The 22051-nt window shown below is 40.7% G+C and overlaps 2 protein-coding genes across 2 annotated transcripts; one reads left to right on the plus strand and one right to left on the minus strand.

Moving 5' to 3' along the window:
- On the plus strand, positions 1–1202 carry LOC145014344 (3'-5' exonuclease-like). Its single transcript, XM_078972727.1, has 2 exons — positions 1–780; positions 1080–1202. The coding sequence occupies exon 1, from the start codon at positions 105–107 to the stop codon at positions 774–776; it is 672 nt and encodes a 223-aa protein (XP_078828853.1). The 5' UTR covers positions 1–104; the 3' UTR covers positions 777–780; positions 1080–1202.
- Positions 1203–6365: 5163 nt separating this feature from the next.
- On the minus strand, positions 6366–7841 carry LOC145015192 (actin-depolymerizing factor 7-like). Its single transcript, XM_078973641.1, has 3 exons — positions 7711–7841; positions 6871–7130; positions 6366–6764 (listed from the first exon to the last, which is right to left on the minus strand). Exons 1-3 carry the CDS (start codon positions 7711–7713, stop codon positions 6614–6616), a joined length of 414 nt encoding a protein of 137 aa, XP_078829767.1. The 5' UTR covers positions 7714–7841; the 3' UTR covers positions 6366–6613.
- Positions 7842–22051: the final 14210 nt, after the last annotated feature.

Below are 22051 nucleotides of genomic sequence, written 5' to 3' on the forward strand. Positions count from 1 at the left end.
GTAACCCATCTATTCTAATCTCGTACGGTATGAAAGAAATCAAAGAATAGTCCTTTCTCCCATCTCCTTTATTTGCTTTAAACCCTCTCACAGAACCAATAGACATGGCGAGGCCTATGAGCATCGTGGATCATGGACCCAACGATGGCACCCACCGCCTATATGACGTCAAATTCTTCACAGAAACGATTTTAACCATAGTCACAAGCACACCCTCTTACGTTGACACGTGGATCTCCGACATCGAACGCCTCCACAGCCACAGTCTCAGCTCCCTCATCGTCGGCCTCGATCTCGAGTGGCGTCCTAACTACTGCCGCGACTGCAAAAACCCTGTGGCGACACTCCAACTGTGCGTGGGACGCAGATGCCTGATTTTCCAAATCCTCCACTCCCTAATTATCCCTTGGTCGCTCTGTAACTTCCTCAGAAATCCCTCCTACACTTTCACCGGCGTCGGAATCGATGAAGACGTGAAGAAGCTTACGGATGATTACTTCCTTGTAGTTGCGACGGCGGTTGATTTAAGGTTGATTGCTGCGAAGAAGTACCGTGTGAAGGAGCTTAAGAATGCAGGGTTGAAACAATTGACGAGAAAGGTTCTTCGGAAGGAGATGAGCAAGCGGAAGGCTGTTACGATGAGTAATTGGGATAATCGGCGGCTGAATCCAGCGCAGGTGCAATATGCTTGCATCGATGCTTTCTTGAGTTATGAGATCGGGAGGATCTTGATTTTAGGGAATCGAACAAATTCGAATTATCAATCCATGATCTAATAAGGTAATTAGATTGGGGTTCTTCAAACTTCATGTTTGATTGTTTGATAATTTAGGGATTTGGGTATATAAAGCGATTCTGTACAGGATTTGGTTCTTCAAATTGTTTAAGTTTAGTGCAAATTAATTGCAAAACCTATTTGTTATACAGTGATCGATGTGGAGTGAAATGTTATACAGTGATGGATGTTATGCAGTTAAGAGAGTTGCTTCAATTCTGGCGTTTTGCATCTTTCTTGACTTCTGATCATCTTCCTTGAAACAAATCTCATTGCTTTTCTTGCATTTTCATGTGTTTTTCAGAGTTTAGTGTGCCTCAAGGAAGATGGAGCCTTCTCCATGAATCTGTAGTTTTGCATTGTGGTGATAAATTCAAAAGTGTTGTCTTTTTAACATCGTAAGTTAATAGAGATTAGACTTATTGGACTTCTGATGCTACTGAATCGGGTGTTCATGTCCTATGCCACTATGGTTGAGTTTTTTACCCTTTTTTTTTTTTTTTTTAAACAAATAAATCATTGAAATTACAGGTAGTTATAAAATGGGAAAATGACTTATATGGGTAACCATGTTTTAAAATTGTTCAAAAAATACCATTCAAGTTTGAATTTATCCAAAAAATACCATCCAAGTAAAGTATTTGTACAAAAAACACGAACGAAATGCATTCTTTGTTCAAATTTGACCTTGTGGTAACCGGTAATTACCGGCAAAAAATAAGTAAAGGAGAAAAACAAGAGGAAATGACTCAAAGGGGGAACTATGTTTCAAAATCGTTCAAAAAACACCATCCAAGTTTGATATGTTCAAAAAACACCATCTAAGTAAACTTTTTATACAAAAAACACCAACAAACTATATGTTTTGTTTAAATATTATCCATCGGTAACTAGCCCTTACAAGTTAAATGATGACTTGACTTAACTATTATGACATGGGATAATAATGATTGACAAAACAATAAATGATATATTCCTCCTTTAAAAATCGATTTAGGGTTTCTTCATGATCGAATGACTTCTTCTTCTCCTATGATTGCTCTTCTTCTTCTAAAGTGATGGTCTCGAACTCAAGTCTAAAACCCTAATTCTTGACTTAAGGCAGAAATGACACCTTTACCCCTACCTTAATGGGCCTCCTCCCCCCTAAGATCCAAATCCATAAAAGCCCAAAAAGGCATCCAAGCCCAACTACAAGGCCTCTAAGGCCCAATATGGCCCAAGAACCCCTAACATGTCCTTAAGCCCAAAAAATGACATGTTACAATCAGATAGGCCCGAGGCCTAACTTAAACAAGTCCATACATACGCCCAACATATAATGAAGCCTCTGTGATCCGGATTTCGAGCCAGCACGCCCAACGTACTCGACTAGAGTCAAGAACATTCAATCTTCTGAATGCCATAACTTCTTCATTCTAAGTCCGATTTCGTCATTCTTTATATCCACGAGAAGGAAACGAGAAGCTCTACACTTCTATGAACTCTCCCTTGCCTTAACATAAACCCAAACTTCATAAAGGATCGAACTGATACTTACTAATATTCTCTTGGGCTCCAACACAAATCCAACACTCGGTCCCCACAACCTACGTTATCCATCACCAAATGGGCGTGACAGACACCACGAATTGTTACGAACAAATATAAATTCGAATACATCGTGCACAAGTATCGGAACCATATCCCAGGAAACACGCAAAAGAAATGGTACAAAATAATAAAATAATAAGGAAAGGACAAGAGACATGCATGTCTGTAGACCGGATAAAAAATGAAGGACTGGTCGAGACTATAAACTCTTCTAAGCAGTCTTTAAATACCCCAAAGACATGATATTCCGGGCAAAGTAAGGTAAGGAAAAAAAGAGATATCATACATAACATTAAGGTAACACTAAGAATCACAATCTAATTTAGGCATCAGAGAGCTATGTCAGGGTCCAAATTAGATTGCGATTTCGTTTCTGAAGGCCATAACCCTCGGTTGGACCCTAGAATGACGTAATCTAATTTAGCATTAAGGTAACACTAAGAATCACAATCTGAAGGCCGTAACCCTCGGTATGGCTGTCAGATGCCTAATTAGCCCCCGTGGATATAAAAAAATGACGAAATCGGACTTAGAATGAAGAAGTTATGGCATTCGGAATATTAGCGGTTCTTGACCCTAGCCGAGTACGTTGGGCGTATGCTAGGAGTACACCGGACGTATTGGCTCGACATCTGGATTGCAGAGGCTTCAGCATATGTTAGGCGTATGCATGGACTTGTTTAAGTTAGGCCTCAGGCCTATCTGATTGTAACATGTCATTTTTTGGGCTTAAGGCCATGTTGGGGGTTCTTGGGCCATATTGGGCCTTAGAGGCCTTGTAGTTGGGCTTGGATGCCTTTTTGGGCTTTTTATGAATTTGTTCCTTAGGGGGAGGGAGGCCCATTGAGGCAAGGGTAAAGGATCCCTTTTTGCTTTAAGTCAAGAATTAGGGTTTTGGATTTGAGTTCAAGAGCATCAATTTAGAAGAAGAAGTCATTCGTTCATGAAGAAACCCTAAATCGGTTTTTAAAAGAGGAATATATCATTTATTGTTTTGTCAATAATTATTATGTCATGTCATAATAGTTAAGGTAAATCATCATTTAACCTGTAAGAGCTAGTTACCAGTGAGTAATATTTGAACAAAACATATAGTTTGTTGATTTTTTTTATACAAAAAGTTTACTTGGATGATGTTTTTTGAATATACCAAACTTGGATGGTGTTTTATGAACGATTTTGAAACATAGTTACCCCTTTGAGTCATTCCCTCTTGTTTTTTTTTCCTTTACTTATTTTTTATTTGTAAGTGCCGGTTACCACAAAGTCAAATTTGAACAAAGAATGTAATTCTCTGTTGTTCTTTGTACAAATGCTTTATTTATATAGTGTTTTTTGGATACACCAAATTTAAATGATACTTTTTAAACGATTTTGAAACATACTTTACCCATATAAGTCATTTTCCATTATAAAATTGAAACCTTTAATGTAACACCTACGTGTTTTGATAATCAATTTAATAAGTCAAATATCCTAAATTATGATTTTTAGGGAATAATATTGTATTTTAGGAATTTAGTTGATAACAAAAATGACAAAGAGAAAATATAAAGCACGAGGGGGTAAAATACAATTATGAAAGTACAACTTATGAAAGTACAGAATTTGACATGAAAAAGGAAATTATTGGGATTATTTGACAAGTTATGAAAGTTCAAGTCAAATCAAAACATTTGAGTAGCGCTGATTTCTTTACATTTTTAATCCTTTATTTTGATTTCAACTCATTTTTCAAGACTAGATCTTATCATGGATATATCTCAAATTTACCTAACTTAAATTTGTCATAAACAATTAAACACCCTTTACACTCCTGAAATGAATTTAAAAAAATTAATACGAACCGTCTATTGAATGTTTTAAACTTGGATACTTCATTCCTCGTTGATTTAAATTTACACACTTTATCTTTTACAAGATGTAGAATGACTATACTATCCTTATTAATTTATTTTTAATTTATTTATAATTCATTTTGTATTAAAAAAAAACATAAATTATAGCCCATATATCTATCACCCATTTTCCTCCCAATTGAAAACATACAACATCCTCGTCACAATCTACAAAACCACCACCACTAGTGACCACCTCCAACTACCTATTATGTTTCTTATTTCTCTTAGAACACCATCAAAATGTCGGATCACCGCCCACCACCATTGACATACCACAACCCTCTTCCCACCGTCCCTCTCTCTCTCTCTCTCTCTCTCTCTCTCTCTCTCTCGGATCAAGGTACTCCTTTTGGAACCTTCACCTTTATGAAAACATAACATCATCACAATCACCGCCTTCACCATCGCCACTCTCATGTATAAACATCATAACACCTCTTCGAGCCTTCACCTTCATGAAAACATAACATTGCCGCCATTACCTCCTTCACCATCGCCACCCTCATGTATAAACACTACCAAAGCATATTGTTGTCAATAACCTCTAGGCTACCATCGCTACATCTCGTCACCCCTGATGCCACTAGAAAAGGATGTTCAGAAACTCTAGATCTCATCAACACCATTCTTCTCCAGTCTCGATCTCTTCTAAGAACCACCCTTTACCACCAACAACCACTTATAATGAGTACCAAACCAAACCAAGATAAAAAAGAAACTGAAATTGGTTCCAGAAATCAAAATCAAAATCGAAAATGGTTCTAGAATTTGAAGTCGAAATCAAAATCATATAGATGGTAGTGGTCGTCATTCTAGAGCTTCTTCTTAGGAATATGGTGCACGTCTTCTTCGGAAAAAAACAAGGGCGATTGAAGCTGATTTGAGGCCCAGACAAAATAAAAAATGTAAGTCCCTTTTTGCATTTGTTTGCGACGACTTAATTCCAAAATTATTTTTTTCTAAAATAATATAAGTTGATATATGAAAAATGGGCCCCAAAAAATTTGGAGGCCCTAGACTTTCAGCCATGCCACCCCACCCTCTCTTACGAACCCTGGACAAAAACTTTTTAGTTTCACATTCACAATTGAACCCCATAACTTAAGCTACACACAAACAATATCGGAAAAGGAAATTACACACCAAAACTTCATATTCAAAGAATCAAACAAGAGGGGGAGATGTGGTTTTATGTGGAGGTGAAGTTAGTTAAATCAAACCCTATAACTTAAGCCTCTATAACATTTTGTTTTCATTTTATGGATTCAATGAATAATCATACCATAAATTACATTTTTTTGGCAAGAGAGATAAATGGGGGGGATGCGATAGAGAGGGTGAAAATGGCGAGGAGTACGAATGGTTGTCGAGTAAGCGAGAAAGAGGGTAGCTGGGGAAAGGGAAGGGAGAGGGGTAGGCGGAGATATTTAATTAATTATTTATTTTTAATCTAAAAATTGATAAATAAATAAAAGAAAACTAAGAAAGAAAATGTTGAGGGAAAATAGTTTTTTATTTATTTTTTTATGTATAAAATGTGCAAGTTTTAAACAAACGAGAGACGACCCTAATTAACTTTTGAAAATAGAGATTAAACGTGCTTTTTAACACTGAACGAGAGACGATTCATATAATTTACTCTCAAATATAAATACCTAACCTATCAACGTGATCAAGTAAAAAAAAAATAAAAAAACCTCAAGTCTCTAGGCGTGTTTGACAAACTATCTAAAAAGTTAGTTTTTAATTAAAAAACTAATTTTGATTTGATAAGTTAACCGGTAGCTGATAAATTAATAATATCTGAAAAAAAACAAACCAATAATAATAAATAATATAAGAAGTTATTTAGATATATAATTAAAAACTAGCATATAAAAGTATATTTGAAAAACATCTCGAAAATGGCCTATGAGCTTGTCAATAACCTATATAAAATATTTTTCTAAAAAGCTAACATAACATATAAATTATTATAAGTTAGTTATTTAGTTGCTGAAACAATAAGCTTAATAAATAAACTAGCTTATGCACAATCAAACACAAACCATAAATGTAATATATAAAGCATAGAGCCTTGAAGAAAACGAAGGATGCCAATAAATTTCCTTTTAGGTAAAGGAATAAAATTGTTTTCAAACATGACGAATATAAGTGCATAGTAATAGTAATGTTACATTACACTCTAAATGTGAGTATCTTTTTCATTCAGACGAAATTAATAGCAAAAATTAAGAAGAAAAAAAGAGAACAAAAAATGACCACGTTCATCAGACGTACGAACCTCCACTCCACCATATTAAAAATATGGAGGAACAGGAACAGGAACATGAAGTTTATTCAGCTAGAGTGCTCGTGATTTTATGATGTCCATACTCATCTCACTAGGATCTGTAGCTTGCAACTCAAGTTGAATTCCATCAAGTTCCCTCTTGAATCTGTCCTTCGAGCTTGCATACACCATCTTCATTCTCACCTTTGATGTATCAGGTGACCTGTTGTTCATTTTAATTAAACAGTACGTCATCTCTAGATATTATCATCTTTTCAATTCGTTCAAAATGATTATAGAATTTGATGTGATGAAGTGTATATCATTACCAGGCAATGAAGAAGATTTTGCTTTTCTGGCAATTTTCATCGGTGGTGAAGTCAAAGTCAAAGACAGCATAGCGACATTCATCAGCAGGGAGAGAGTTTGTGAAATCTTCGTAGGATTCATCAGAACCACCGATCTTATCAATCATCACCTGTTGCTCTTCGATTTTGTAGGTGATGTATCGGAAAGTTCTCTTTGCTTTTAATTCCAGAAACTTCAGCTTGCATTCGTCATGCACAGCCATACCAGAAGCGGCGTTCGCCTACCCAAATCAACAATTACAAACAAAACAGAAACGAAAGCCAATAATTATATGTGGTTTTGATGAATCTCAATCGGTGTTTAGAGCATTGGTGATTGGATAAACACGTTACTGGATAATGATTGAAATAAATCAGGGCGAATTTCATGTTATCGGAGTGGAATAATCACGATAAGGCATCGAGAAGCCAAATTCACCTCATCAGATCAACCGATTTTTGTGTTAAAACGTGAGCGAATTGTGAAATGTATCTCGTAATTGATGTTGATGAAAACGAAAATCAGGCATTGTGTTCAGAGGTGATGAAATGCGTAGACAAAAACAGAATTCATAGAAATTTATATGATATCAGCGTCAGAAAACAATAACGAAAGCGAAATTAATCATGTAATGTGGATGAATATCAAATCATTGCTTAAGATATCACGATTGAAGGAGAAACAGGTTATCGGATCGACGTAATTCAGAACAATATTGATAAATTCTTTCATATCGTATGATCGCATATCAATAATTTATAGATGAAAAAACAAAAACATGAAATAATGAAATTAATTCAGATTGAGAGATGGATACGTACCATGATTGATAGTGGAATTAGAGGATTACGTGAAGAACAGAATTGCTGAAGGAGGAAGAAAGGGGAGAGAGATCCAGGAAATGTGGTGAAACGAATGAAACTAATATTTCTGTTGAGGGGAAGAAGAGGTTATAAGGGGGGAGAAATGGTCTTTCAGCCTCTTGTGCCTCACCATCCATGCACCCTCTTCTAATTTTTATTTATTTATTTATTTAAATTACAAATAAAAGTAGTTTTTACTTTGTATATGTGTCTTAATATGATTTTAGAAGTATGTTATTTAAATAAAATTTGATGAGTAATATGTTTTTAATCTATTATCCATCCTAAAGTTTTTAAATAATTAATAGTATTACATGAAAATTGCACCAGTTTTATTTGACGAGATAGAGAAATGATTTCATTATTTTATTCTAAAGGTGCAACAATTTAATATTTTGGTAGTTCTAAAAATATCAATAATTTATATACTAAGTTTTCGATGTAAAGTTACTTTAATCAGCAAGTTTCACTTAATATCGAGTGTTAGAATATATGAATATTTCTTATAATCAATCGTAGTTTTTGAAAAAACTTATATGGTTTATCTATATCTTTATATTCATGTTATCTTTTTTAGGTAAATATAAATAGATGTTTAGTCCTCTATTATATAATGGAAATATAGATTATTATTTTTTTCTTCACTATGATATGGTATTACAGCATTATATTTATCAATGTGTTGTTGTTACCTTATCTAGTTGGCGTCGTTGTTGCCTCCTACACCCACCCCCAGACTCATTGACGCCATTTCCACCTGCAATCATTGTTGTCCTATATAGGGTTGTTGCCTCTTCCGCCTGCCGACATTGTTGCCTCCTCTAGACATACAAAATGATTTTTCTAGTTGTAAGTCTTATTGCATCCTCTAGCGATTGTCGATGTTGCCTTCTTTAGTGTTCGCCATTGTTGCCTCCTTCAGAAGATTAAGCTAAATATTAAAATATGCATAACATTGAAACTATGATTATGGTATGATTAAGGTCGTTGTTAGGAAGTAATGTGGAAAATAAGCAAGACCAAAAACACACAAGACACAATATTTACATGGTTTTGTCAACGTGGCTTACATCTACAGCTAGGAGTGGAGTATTCTTTATTTATGAACTCTCAAACAGAGGTTACAAGTGCAATTCAACAGAGATTCACCTATCACTCTAGAATTCAAGACACTTTCAAATGACTAGCAAACATCCCTATTTATAGACCATGGATCAGACGTAAAACCATAATGGGCCAAGCATATTAGCCTATAGGCCCATGAAAGGTGTCAACCAATCAAATTCCACCATGCAGCAGCTTCTGGAACCTTTATCCTTGATATGCATTGCATGAGCGTCAACAGCACACATGATGGAGCATCATGATCCTTAATGGCTCATCAAGATGCAAGAGTCGCACATCAAGATCACCATGGATCATCAACCATCATGGTGACACATCATGCAATAATCCTTAAGCATATTCAACTTCTAAGCATCCTTGAATAATCTTGAGCATCATAGAGGACATCATAGCATAAGTGGCTCATCACGAACCAAATGGCGCACCCTTGCACCAAGATGGCACATCAAGCATTTAGATGGAAAATCTTTTGCAAGGAATGGTGCATCATCCTCACAGTATCACATCTCCTTCATAAGTGGTGCATCTTCCTTGTGGTCATCACATCTTCCTTCTAATTAGCGCACCTTCTTCACAAATGGCAAACTTGCTTCCCAAGGTGGTGCACGTTGTTTCCCAATGGCACACCTCAACTCCTAAGTGATGCATTCATGCATAGGATGACACATCTTGATCATAGATGGCACATCCATGCACCAAGATGCTCCATTCCACTCCTAAGTGCTCCATACCCCTTTTTAGAAGATTCGTTCCTTTGTCAGATGATCCATTGCCTTATTAGATGATGTGTTCATTTGACACATGCTCCATGAACCCCAAGTGCTCCATTAGGTTTTAAGTGCTCCATTTAACTCATATGCTCCATGAGAATGATCTAAATGCTCAAGTCATATTTAACAATTTCCACCTTGACTTGAGTATCCTCTAAACTCCACCTTAAACAAGAACTTCCTCCTCTTTCCTACCATCCATCCTTGATGGGACCTAACTCCCATGAACATCAACTAAGTCCAATCAAAGCTTGAGCTTATCTCTAGGCTATTCCCTTGTCAACATGTCTTTCAGATTCTCTTTAGTACCAGAATTTTGAATGCAAAACATGTCACAGAACACGATATGTTTCTCCACCTTCAAAACAACAAGACCAACAACAAATGATCTTCTTATCTCCAGATCACCTTCATGGTATGATTATATCGATCCAAACAAGTCCATGAAGGGTTTTGAGCACTCTAACAACCTTATGGTGCATATGCAATCCTAGATGCTTTGGATCTATGTTTTCTCTAATTACACATGCAATTTGATTTTCCAAAGCATACATCCTAACTAGCATACAATTGAACAAAATAACTAGTTAGATGACTTACCTCTTAATAGGACTTGTAGTTCTTGGCCTTCAAAATCTTTAGCACCTCAAATGTGATGCCTCTAATGTGTCACAAACACCAAGTGCAAAAAGAGGCTTGAGAGAAAAAGTTGCTTAGCACAAAATCGATTCACACTCTCCAAGAATGTATGTGGCAACCAAGTTTAGCTCTAGGGAGTTCCTTTTATAGTGTGACAAGTGCTAGGGTTACATCCATGCAAACCCTAATGCACCATGAATCTTCATATTACTTAGGCTCCATGGCTTAAACCTCCATGGAATAACCATGTTGGTTTAGCCCATCCTAAATAACCATAGATCATTGGCCCACACTATAAGAATCATTGATTTACCAAATCAGTCCACGTATATTTAATTAGTCTCTTTTGATCACTAAATTAATTCCAAATTAATTCCTGATCAATACTAATTAAATAATATGATTTCATATTAATATACTATACTTGTAATATATTAACAAATCACAAATAACCTTATTCTCAAAAGTCCATCCTATCAATTTGCATTGATGAAGGCAACCTAAAAGGACCATGCTACTCTCGGGTCAGGTACATACCAATTATAGTTATGGGTTTAGACACTAACTCCAATAGTCCATATGTCGTGCATTAGCACCATACACTAGAAAAACATCAAGTGTTCCTTTCAATTGTCACAAGATCCACTTGACCACTTCCCAATGAGCTTTTCCTCGATTGCCTCAAACCTCCAAAGAAATACCAACACGTTTGGACTGATCACAATAGAATGATGAAAATAGTTTTTCAATTTAGTGAGAAATGTATAACCAATCCACTATTCTATCGCTCCGAATGTCCATCCATGTTATCTTCTTTTCAGCTCGTAAACCATTCATCAAAAACTTATTCTCCAGAAGTTTCTTCAAGACAATCCAGAAGTTTCTTCAAGTTGTCTTTCCCAAAATCAACATCACCATACACTTCTTCATTGGGTTGTATAAGGGATTCCTTATGTCTGCAATTCCATGCCGCCTTGTTGTTCTTTATTTATCATAAAACTTTTGTTGGGGTTTGTGTTGCTAACTCCACCTTCTAGCTAGCACCCTGACCATTCCCTAAAACACTTGTACCACCTCCTATTTGGCTACATATAGTAGATTCAAAGGTTATTCTTTCCTTCTTCTACACACCATAGCCAATGACTTTTCCCTTCAGATGCATATCCTAGAAATATGCACTTCATTGCCCTTGAATCTGGTTTACCATCATGTACACGAGCATAGGCAGGGTATCCAAACATTCTTAAACCATTATAATCAGAGAGTTTTCCAAAACACACCTCTTGAGGAATCTTACAATAAATTGAAGTTTTCCAGAGAGTTTTCACAAGACAGCAAGCAATGTTGAGTGGTTCCACCTTTAATTTCTCCAGTAAATCAGCAGATAATCGCATGCACTGTGCATGCTCCACCAGTTTTTGGTTCATCTGTTCTGCCACTCTGCTTTGTTTTAATGTTAGCTTACGTTTATTTTTAATGCACTAGTTTTTTTTATGTATAATTCCTAGTCTATCGTATCTAAACCACACTTTACAAATAGTTAACCTGATCGAGTATAGTATAGTTTTGATAAGCAACGGTGTTGAAATCAAGGGGAATGGTAGTGAATTAACACTAGAATATTTGATTATTATAACATCCCGATGATGAGGTCTTTGGTCCAAATGTTGGGAATTTTCATGGGGAGGCCCAACCTTCGTACTCCAGGCGTTTGGCATAGAACGCCCAACGTTCAAACTCCAGGTGTTCTATGATGGACGTCAGGCATTTGCACGTAAAGTCCAAACCATAATTTTAAGGTTTGCACCCTATTTAAAGAACATCATGGCCTCAAAACCATTCACCACTCCTACGTAGAGACCTATTATGATTGGTATGATTGATGTGAGTAGAGCAAATCTTAGGATAACCTAGGATTTGAGATATGTGGTAGTGTAACGACCCAATTTTGAAGGCTAAATATTTCATTTTTAGTTTAACGTATTTAGAAACCTTTTTACCAAAACATTGTTAATAAAACACCCAATATAAAATCATAATGTTGTATTTCAAACCATAACATCATAAGTATTGAAAATCAGAGTACAGTCCCAAAACTTCTTGCAAAACATGTAAGTGTGTGTGATGCGCTGCTATGCCGCCGAATCTTTCCCCTTCGACGAATAGGTACCTGAAACCAAAACCAAAACTGTAAGCACAAAGCTTAGTGAGTTCCCCCATCATAACACATACCATACAATATCGTCGGTATCTTTCAACCGGTAACATTCATCGGTATCTTTCATCCGGTAACCTTCATCGGTATCTTTCAACCGGTAACCATCATTGGTATCTTTCAACTGGTAACCATCATCGGTATCTTTCAACCGATAATTAGCATTGGTATCTTTCAACCGGTAACTAGGGACTATTTCACCCCTACCACTAACATGCAATCAACAAATATAAGCATACAGTTAGGCATGTCCGGGTACTAACCTACCCTTGGGTCCTATGGACCACTGTTAGGGAAACTAAACCCTACTAAACACATAATATATAATCCAAATAAATCACATACCCAGACCAAGATAATTATTACAAACACCATTATCTTATAAATACCCCTTTTTGGTGGGCCGACATTGTGGCCTTAGACCCACCTGTACTGGAAGGTAACTCACCTCAATATCGTGTAGTGTTTGAACTATACTCGGTGCACAAGTCGACTTCCTATGACTCCTTGATCCCTACACGACAACCTCCAAGTCAACACAAATCATATAAAACCCTAAACAGGGTTAGTCCAAGTTTAGTCAAAGTTAACACTGGTCAAAGTCAACATTCAGTTGACCTGACTCGCCTAGTTGGCCAACCAACTCGTCGAGTCCATTCTTCACTAAACCCACACAAAACCCTGACTCCATTCTTCGAGTCTAGTGAAACTCGACGGGTTTTCCTTCAGTTATAACATCGAGACCATATTCATCCGACTCGCCGAGTTCCTTCTTGAACTCGTCGAGTTCATCTCTAACTTAAGAACTTGCCAGCCTATGACTAGCCGAGTTGTATAAACAACTCGTCGAGTCCATCATCAAATATTAGGAGATTGCTATGGACTCGCTGAGTCTCGTGGCTTCCAGGTCCCTTTTCACGTCTAAACCTACACGGGACTTCCTTCCTATCATTTACCCATTCACAGGAAGGGTTTAGTGCACAATGGTCACTGACTCGTCGAGTGCCAAGAACAACTCGCCGAGTCCAATCTTAACCAACTCCATACAGTCGATTTAAATGAGGTCTAACACACCAAAACCATAGATCTGGCCTCCTAATGTCCATTTTATACGTAAAGTTCCAAACTTGATGCACATTCATGGGGGTTTTAGCTCATAAATCCATATAAAGTGTCCTCCAATGTGCATGGGGATCTCATGGCCCTAAAGTTGGCACCTTTATGCCATGAAACCCCTCTTAAGGCCCAGATCTGAAGCTAGAGTCCACATAACACTCCTTAAATCAGAAAATAGCTTGGAAAGCCCTAAATTCACCCAAGATCCACATTCTAAAGATGAAAAACCAAATGAAAGACCAAAGCATGAGCATTTTACCTTGATTAAGCTGAAAATGGAATGAGATTTCTGGATCTACAAGCCCCAAGTCGAATACCTAAGCTCCTCTTCTTCCTTCCAAGCTTCATAAGTCAACAAAAGCACCAAAATGGCCTTAACACACAGATATACGACTAGGGTTTTGATATGCAGCTCTAGGAGAGTGTTAGGGACAAAGGAGGCCGAGTTAATGTGTTTATATATGGTGCAAACCCTCATATTAGGGTTTTTGTCCAGACAATACGGACTCATCGAGTCAGCCACTTGACTCCCAGGTCCAATTCGCTTCTATTCGACGAGTTGGGCCACCAACTCGACGAGTCCTAGGCCAAAATGCAAAATGATTAATTTAAAATACGTACCAGGAACCAGGTGTTACAAATCTCTCCCACTTATTTTAGAGTTCGTCCTGGAAGTCTGCTGCTCGATCCTGAAACAGCTCGGGGTAATGTTCCATCATCTCGTCCACCGGCTCCCAAGTCCACTCTGAGCCCTTTCAGTGCTGCCACTGAACCTTTAACAACTCCACTCTCTTGTTCCTCAGATCCTTTGACCTCCTATCCAGGATCGCCACTGGCCGCTCGATGTAGTCCAGGTTTTCATCAACCTGAATGTCCTTTAAAGGCACTACTGCCGAATCATCCACCAAACATTTTCGCAACTGGGAAACGTGAAAGGTATTATGAATCTGACTGAGTTCGGCTGGCAGATCCAACCTACATGCCACCTTGCCTACTTGGGCTACAACCATGAAAGGTCCGATATACCTAGGTCCCAGCTTACCCCGCTTCCTGAATCGAATGACACCCTTCCAAGGTGACACCTTCAGGAGGACCATATCCCCAACCTGGAATTCCAAGTCGGATCGACGCTTGTCGGCATAACTTTTCTGCCGACTCTGAGCAGTCTAAAGCCTACTCCAAACCTGTTGGATCCTCTCTGTAGTCTGGAGTACTACTTCGGTACTCCCCATAACCCTTTGACCAACCTCACCCCTAACATATCGGGGTCCTGCAGTTCCTCCCATACAACATCTCGAAGGGAGGATGGTCAATACTCACGTGATAGTTGTTGTTGTACGAGAACTCAGCCAAAGGAAGGTAAGTATCCCAACTACCTCCAAAGTCTAGGACACACGCCCGCAACATATCCTCCAAGGTCCAGATGGTCCGCTCACTCTGTCCATCTGTTTGCGGGTGAAAAGCGGTGCTAAAATGCAGACGAATTCCCAGCTCGTCATGGAACTTCTTGCAGAACCTGGAAGTAAATTGAACGTCTCTGTCCGAAATCACCGATACTGGTACCCCGTTCCGCGCCACCACCTCCCTGATATAAATTTCGGCCAACTTTTCGGCCAAAATACTTTCCTGAATCGGGATAAAATGGGCGCTCTTGGTCAGTCGATCGACAATGACCCAGATCGAATCCGCTCCCCGCGTGGTCCTGCGAAGCTTTGTGATAAAATTCATCGTGATGTCTTCCCCTTTCCACAGCGTAATGTCCAACGGCTACATCTTTGCATGAGGTCTCTGATGCTCGGCCTTGACCTTCCTGTAGGTCAATCACCGCTCTACGTACCATGCCACATCCCGCTTCATGCACGGCCACCAATAGCCCAGACGAAGATCCCTATACATCTTCTTCGACCCGGGGTAAATGGAGAATCGAGATTTGTGCACCTCCTCCATCAATACCTGGCGCACACCCTTATGATACGGGACTCACACCCTACGGTGCAGAGTCAACAACCCCCAGCTGTCATAGTCAAAGGAGGAAACCTAACCCACAATCCGGTCACTCTTCCGATGTTCCTCCTTCATGGCCTCCTGCTGGGCCTCCCGAATCTGCTCCAACAAAGGATTAACCACTGTCATCCTCAGACAGATATCCATGATCAGTGCTACCTTGCGGCTAAGCGCGTCGGCCACCACATTGGCCTTCCCCGGGTAGTAAAGGATCTCGCAATCGTAGTCCTTTACCACATCAAGCCACCAACGTTGCCTCATATTCGGATTTGGCTGGTCAATGAGATACCTCAGGCTCTTGTGGTCCGTATAAATCGTATAACGAACCCCGTAGAGGTAATCGCGCCAACTCTTGAGGGAGAACACGACAGCCCCCAGCTCCAAATCATGCGTCAGGTAATTCGCCTCGTGAGGCTTCAGCTGCCTCGACGCGTAGGCGATGACATGCCCTCTCTGCATCTGAACTGCGCCCAAACCAGAGATGGACGCATCGCAATACACCACAAAATCCTCCATGCCCTCTGGCTGGGCTAATATTGGCGTCTCGCACAATCTTTGTCTCAAAGTCTCGAATGCGGCCTGCTGCTCAAGACCCAATGAAAGACCATGACTTTCCTCGTTAGCCTGGTCAAGGGTATGACTATCTTGGAGAAATCCTGGATGAATCTCCGAAAGTAGCCAGCTAATCCAAGGAAACTCCAAATCTCAGATGGAGACTTTGGAACTTCCCATCGCATCACGGCCTCTACTTTGGCCGGGTCCACTGAAATTTCGTCCTGGTTGACGAGGTGTCTAAGGAATTGCACCTCGTGCAACCAGAACTCACACTTGGAGAACTTAGCATACAAGTTCTCCCTCCTCAAAGTCTACAGAACCTCGCGTAGATGCTCCTCGTGCTCCTCCTGCGTCTTGGAGTAAACCAAGATGTCATCAATAAACACTATCACAGACCAGTCTAACATCGGTCTACACACACGGTTCATGAGATCCATGAATGTGGCAGGAGCATTGGTGATCCCGAAAGGCATCACTACAAACTCATAGTGGCCATAGCGTGTCCGGAACACCGTCTTCTGTATATCCTCTTCTTTGACCCTCATCTGGTGATATCGTGAGCGCCAATCAATCTTGGAGAACCAAGATGCTCCTTGTAACTGGTCAAAGAGGTCATCAATCCTTGGGAGTGGGTAACGGTTCTTCACCATTACCTTATTCAGCTCCCTATAATCTATACACATCCGATGCGACCCCTCCTTCTTCTTCACAAAAAAAATCGAGGCTCCCTAGGGAGAACTAATTGGTCTAATGAATCCTTTGTCTAACAGCTCCTGTAGCTGTATAGACAACTCCAGCATTTCAAGAGGAGCCAAGCGATATGGTGCCTTGGCTATCGGAGCTGCACCGAGGACTAGATCGATCCTGAATTCCACCTGCCTCTCCGGAGGTACCCCAGGCAACTCCTCGGGGAATACATCCGTAAACTCACTTACCACGGGCACATCGCCCACCGTTGCCTTACCCGCCTCCTGGGTGTCCATAACATAGGCGACATATCCTGCGCAACCCTACTGAAGGTAACGCCTAGCCCTCGCTGTTGAACATACCGCTGATCCTTGCTATGGCCTCTCGCCCTGAACTACCAACTCTCCCCCACTTGGGGTCCTGATCCAAACCAGCTACTGCATGCAATCTATCACTTCAACATTGGGGCTCAACCAATCCATGCCTATAATCACCTTGTCCCCCTCAACGAAATAGGAACCAGGTCTACCAGGTAACACTCCTCGAACAGCCTCAAAACACAGTCTCGATAGACCTTCGATGCTCGCACCGACTGGTCGTCTACAATCTCGACCTCTAGAGGGAAATCCAACATGCCCGAAGACTCCAGAAACTTCTTGCTAAGCACAAGAGAGACAAAAGATCGGGTGGAACCCGAATCAAACAACACCTGAACTAGGATTTCGTTTACATGGAATGATCCTAAACAAGGCACATGATATATTAAAATCATAGCGACATAATATAAAAGCATAAGGATAAGAAGTCATACCCATCACCACATCGGGTGCAGCGCGTGGTGGCCCTTCTGATTGCAATGAAAGCAAATCAGGTATGACATCTGCATCGCCAGAGTAGGGGTAGTACAATCCCTGCCAAAATTCCCAACCTTGCCGCACTTATAGCATCCTGAACTTAGCTCAGTGTGGTAAGCTCCCTCATTTGACCGACCGCATTTTCCATAGCGGTCCCGACCAAACTGGCCTTTTGGCCTACCATCGGATCCCTTGGGCTTCTTCCCCGAAGTCCCCATCGTTTGCCCCTCCACTGCCTTCCTTCTCCGGATGTGCTCCGGATCAATCTCCCTCTCCCTAACCCTGGAAATCATGAAATCCAGGGTAGGGCAAGCTGAAAAACTGACATGCTCCCGGATGTCAGCTCGTAGCATGTCATGGTAGCGGGTCCTCTTCATGTCCTCATCACCAGCATACTGGGGTACCAAAAAATCCCTCTCCCGGAACTTGGCGGTGATCTTTGCCACAGTCTCCGTAGTCTGACTCATATCCAAGAACTCCCTGGCCGGCTGCTGAAGCTCTACAGCTGGCGCAACTCTGCTCTGAACCGGGTCACGAAATCTGACCATGTCATAGCCTCAATAGCTAAGACTCCCAGAGAGTCACCAACTGGCTCCCACCAGTCCCTAGCCCGGTCCCTCAAACACCCTGCTGCAAATCATACCTTTGACCCCTCGGGGCAGAAGCTGGTCAGCTATGCAGACTCAATGTCCGCAATCCATCGTCTGGCAGCATTGGGGTCCTTAGCCCCGTGGAAATCTGGCGCACCACTCCCTTTGAAGTCCTTAAAGGACAGTGTGCATGGTCCTGACTGGCTAGCCGCCATGTCACTCCGGAACGCCCTGAGGCGATCATCCATGAGCTCAATGATCCCCTCCTTGATCGACCCGAAGATAACCGGCGTCGCATCAAGGATACCCCTCGTGATCTCGGACGCAATGAACTCGCGTAACCCATCATCCACATGCTTGGATCCTACCCCCGAGCCCGATCCTGACCCGGATCTTGAACCTCCTGCTCCATGTCGTGTGACCACCATTCTGAAAAATAAACATACGAATTTCAGGGTCACATATACTTTCCAAGTTTCTCGGTTCCATCTAGGCCCTCCTTGGTTCGAGTACGGATCCTCTGCTTTCAGTAGTACGGGCCTATACTACCTTCCACATATATCCGTACTTTCCCCAAGAATTGCTTCGACTTCACCCATTCCCTTTTTTCGATACCCTTTTCAATGACCTCACCCTAGGCTTCCTTAGGGCACTCTCCGACCTACTCTCCGCCATCAGCTGCACTAGGAGTTCCCCACCACCTCCCCCTAACCAACTTGTGGATACTGTTACATATCCTCTCCTTAGTTAGTTGAAGTTGGTCAGAACCCACATAGCACAAAGCAATCAACATTCATGCATTGAGTAACCAAACCAGGCATAACCTACACATGCCATCCTACTGCTGACTAAACAGTCCTAGCATACAACTCATACAATAGGTACATAAGGCACCCTTCCAAGATCCTTAGCCCTAACTAGCATGAAATTCTCAGAATCATATATCAAGCACACAAGGCATCCTCCTAGATCCTTAGCCCTATTCTAGCATGCAGTTCTCTGAATCAAAACCATATAACATAACATCAAAAAGTATGGGTATCTTGGGGAAAACTTATTTGAGCCCGATCGGTCGCGCGCATCACACACTTTGGCTTTCTTAAAATTTCTCAGTTTAGACTTTATAAAACCATTTTTCCTTGAAAGATCTTTTAGTCCCTTGCTTTGAGTCCAGACACCCCCGAGGGTGTGTCCGAATCCCTCAAACCTGGGCTCTGATACCAACTTGTAACAACCCAATTTTCAAGGCCAAAAATTTCATTTTTGGTTTAACGTGTTTAGCAAACTTTTTACCAAAACATAGTTAATAAAACATCCAATAAAAAATTATAATGTTGTAATTCAAACCATAACATCATAAGTATTGAAAATCAGAGTACAGTCCCAAAACTTCTTGCGAAACATGTGAGTGTGTGCGATGAGCTGCTACGTCGCCGACACTTTCCCCTTCGACGAAGAGGTACCTGAAAACCAAAACCAAAACTGTAAGCACAAAGCTTAGTGAGTTCCCCCATCATACCACATACCATACAATGTCGTCAGTATCTTTCAACCGGTAACATTAATCGTCATCTTTCAACCGGTAACCTTCATCAGTATCTTTTAACCGGTAACCATCATCAGTATCTTTCAACCGGTAATCATCATCGGTATCTTTCAACCAGTAACTGCGGACTATTTCACCCTTACCACTAAAATACAATCAACGTTTAAAAGCATACAGTCAGGCATATTCGGGTACTGACCTACCCTTGGGTCCTATGGACCACTGTTAGGGAAACTAATCCCTACTAAACACATAACATATAATCCAGATAAATCACATACCCAGACCAAGACAAATATCACAAAGACCATTATCTTATAAATACCCCTTTTTGGTGGGCCGACATTGTGGCCTTAGACCCACCTGTACTGGAAGGTAACTCACCTCAATATCGTGCAGTGTTTGAACTATACTCGGTGCACAAGTCGACTTCCTATGACTCCTCGATTCCTACACGACAACCTCCAAGTCAACACAAATCATATACAACCCTAAACAGGGTTAGTCCAAGTTCAGTCAAAGTCAACACTGGTCAAAGTCAACATTCAGTTGACCTGACTCGCCGAGTTGGCCTACCAACTCGTTGAGTCCATACTTCACTAAACCCACACAAAACCCCGGCTCCACTCGTCGAGTTTAGTGAAACTCAACGGGTTCTCCTTCAGTCATAACATCAGAACCATATTCATCCGACTCGTCGAATTCCTTCTTGAACTCATCGAGTTCAACTCCAACTTAAGAACTTTCCAGCCTATGACTCACCAAGTTGTATGAACAACTCGTCGAGTCCATCTTCAAAGATTGGGAGATTGGTATGGACTTGTCGAGTCTGCTCATACCACTCGCCGAGTCTCATGGCTTCCAGGTCCTTTTTCACGTCTAAACCCACAAGGGACTTCCTTCCTATCATTTACCCATTCACAGGAAGGGTTTGGTGCACAATGGTCACTGACTCGTCGAGTGCCAAGAACAACTTGTCGAGTCCAATCTTAACCAACTCCATACAGTCGATTTAAATGAGTTCTAACACACAAAAACCATAGATCTGGCCTCCTAATGTCCATTTTATACGTAAAGTTCCAAACTTGATGCACGTGCATGGGGGTTTTAGCTCAAAAATCCATATAAAGTGTCCTACAATGTGCATGGGGATCTCATTGCCTTAAAGTTGGCACCTTTATGCTATGAGACCCATTTTAAGGCCCATATCTGAAGCTAGAGTCCACATAACACTCCTTAAATCCGAAAATCGCTTGAAAAGCCGTAAATGCACCCAAGATCCACATTCTAAAGATGAACAACCAAATGAAAGACCAAAGCAGGAGAATTTTACCTTGATTAAGCTAAAAATGGAATGAGATTTATGGATCTACAATCCCCAAGTCGAATACTCAAGCTCCTATTCTTCCTTCCAAGCTTTACAAGTCAACAAATGCACCAAAATGGCCTTAACACACACTTATACGGCTAGGGTTTCGATATGCAGCTCTAGGAGAGTGTTAGGGACAAGGGAGGTAGAGTTAATGTGTTTATATAGGGTGCAAACCCTCATATTAGGGTTTTTGTCCAAACAGCACGGACTCACCGAGTCTGATTTCTGACTCGCCTAGTCAGCCACTTGACTCCCGGGTCCAATTTGCTTCTACTCGATGAGTTGGGCCACCAACTCGCCGAGTCCCAGGCTAAAATGCAAAATGCTTAATTTAAAATACGTACCAGGAACCAGGTGTTATAGGTAGTCTATGGGATATGGTTTATTTGGGACGAATTGGAGTTATCAGTTAGAGCCTTGGGGAAAGGTACAGGTAGGTGTGGAAGGTTGTATTGGGCCCGTACTTTTGAAAGCACATGACCTATATCCGAGCCAATCTTAGACCTGGGAGCTCTAAGGAGGACTAGTATGGGAAGATCCCTGTTATGGATATTCTGATCATTATGCTTTATTGAATTTCAATATAGTATGGTGGTGACACGACATGGAGCAGGGGGATCAGGATCTGGATCTGGGTCGGGCGATGGTATCGAGCCCATTGACGAGAGGTTGCGTGAGCTCATCGCAGCTAAGGTTACGAGAGACATTCTTTACTCTACCTCATTTATATTTGGGACGGTCAAGGAGGGTATGATGGAGACTATGGAGGAGAGTCTCAGGGAATTCAGAGCGAAGATTGTTGCGGGCCAGTTCGGGTCCCGATCCT

The sequence above is a fragment of the Lactuca saligna genome, chromosome 9, assembly GCF_052625555.1.
Source record: "Lactuca saligna cultivar CGN05327 chromosome 9, ASM5262555v1, whole genome shotgun sequence".
Taxonomy (NCBI): domain Eukaryota; kingdom Viridiplantae; phylum Streptophyta; class Magnoliopsida; order Asterales; family Asteraceae; genus Lactuca; species Lactuca saligna.

What these genes read in the sequence shown, in the direction of transcription:
- LOC145014344 (XM_078972727.1), top strand. Translation starts at nt 105, where the DNA reads ATGGCGAGGCCTATGAGCATCGTGGATCATGGACCCAACGATGGCACC.
- LOC145015192 (XM_078973641.1), bottom strand. An exon ending in AAAATCTTCTTCATTGCCTG is followed by an intron (nt 6,765 to 6,870) that starts GTAATGATATAC and finishes AATGAACAACAG; the next exon opens with GTCACCTGATACATCAAAGG.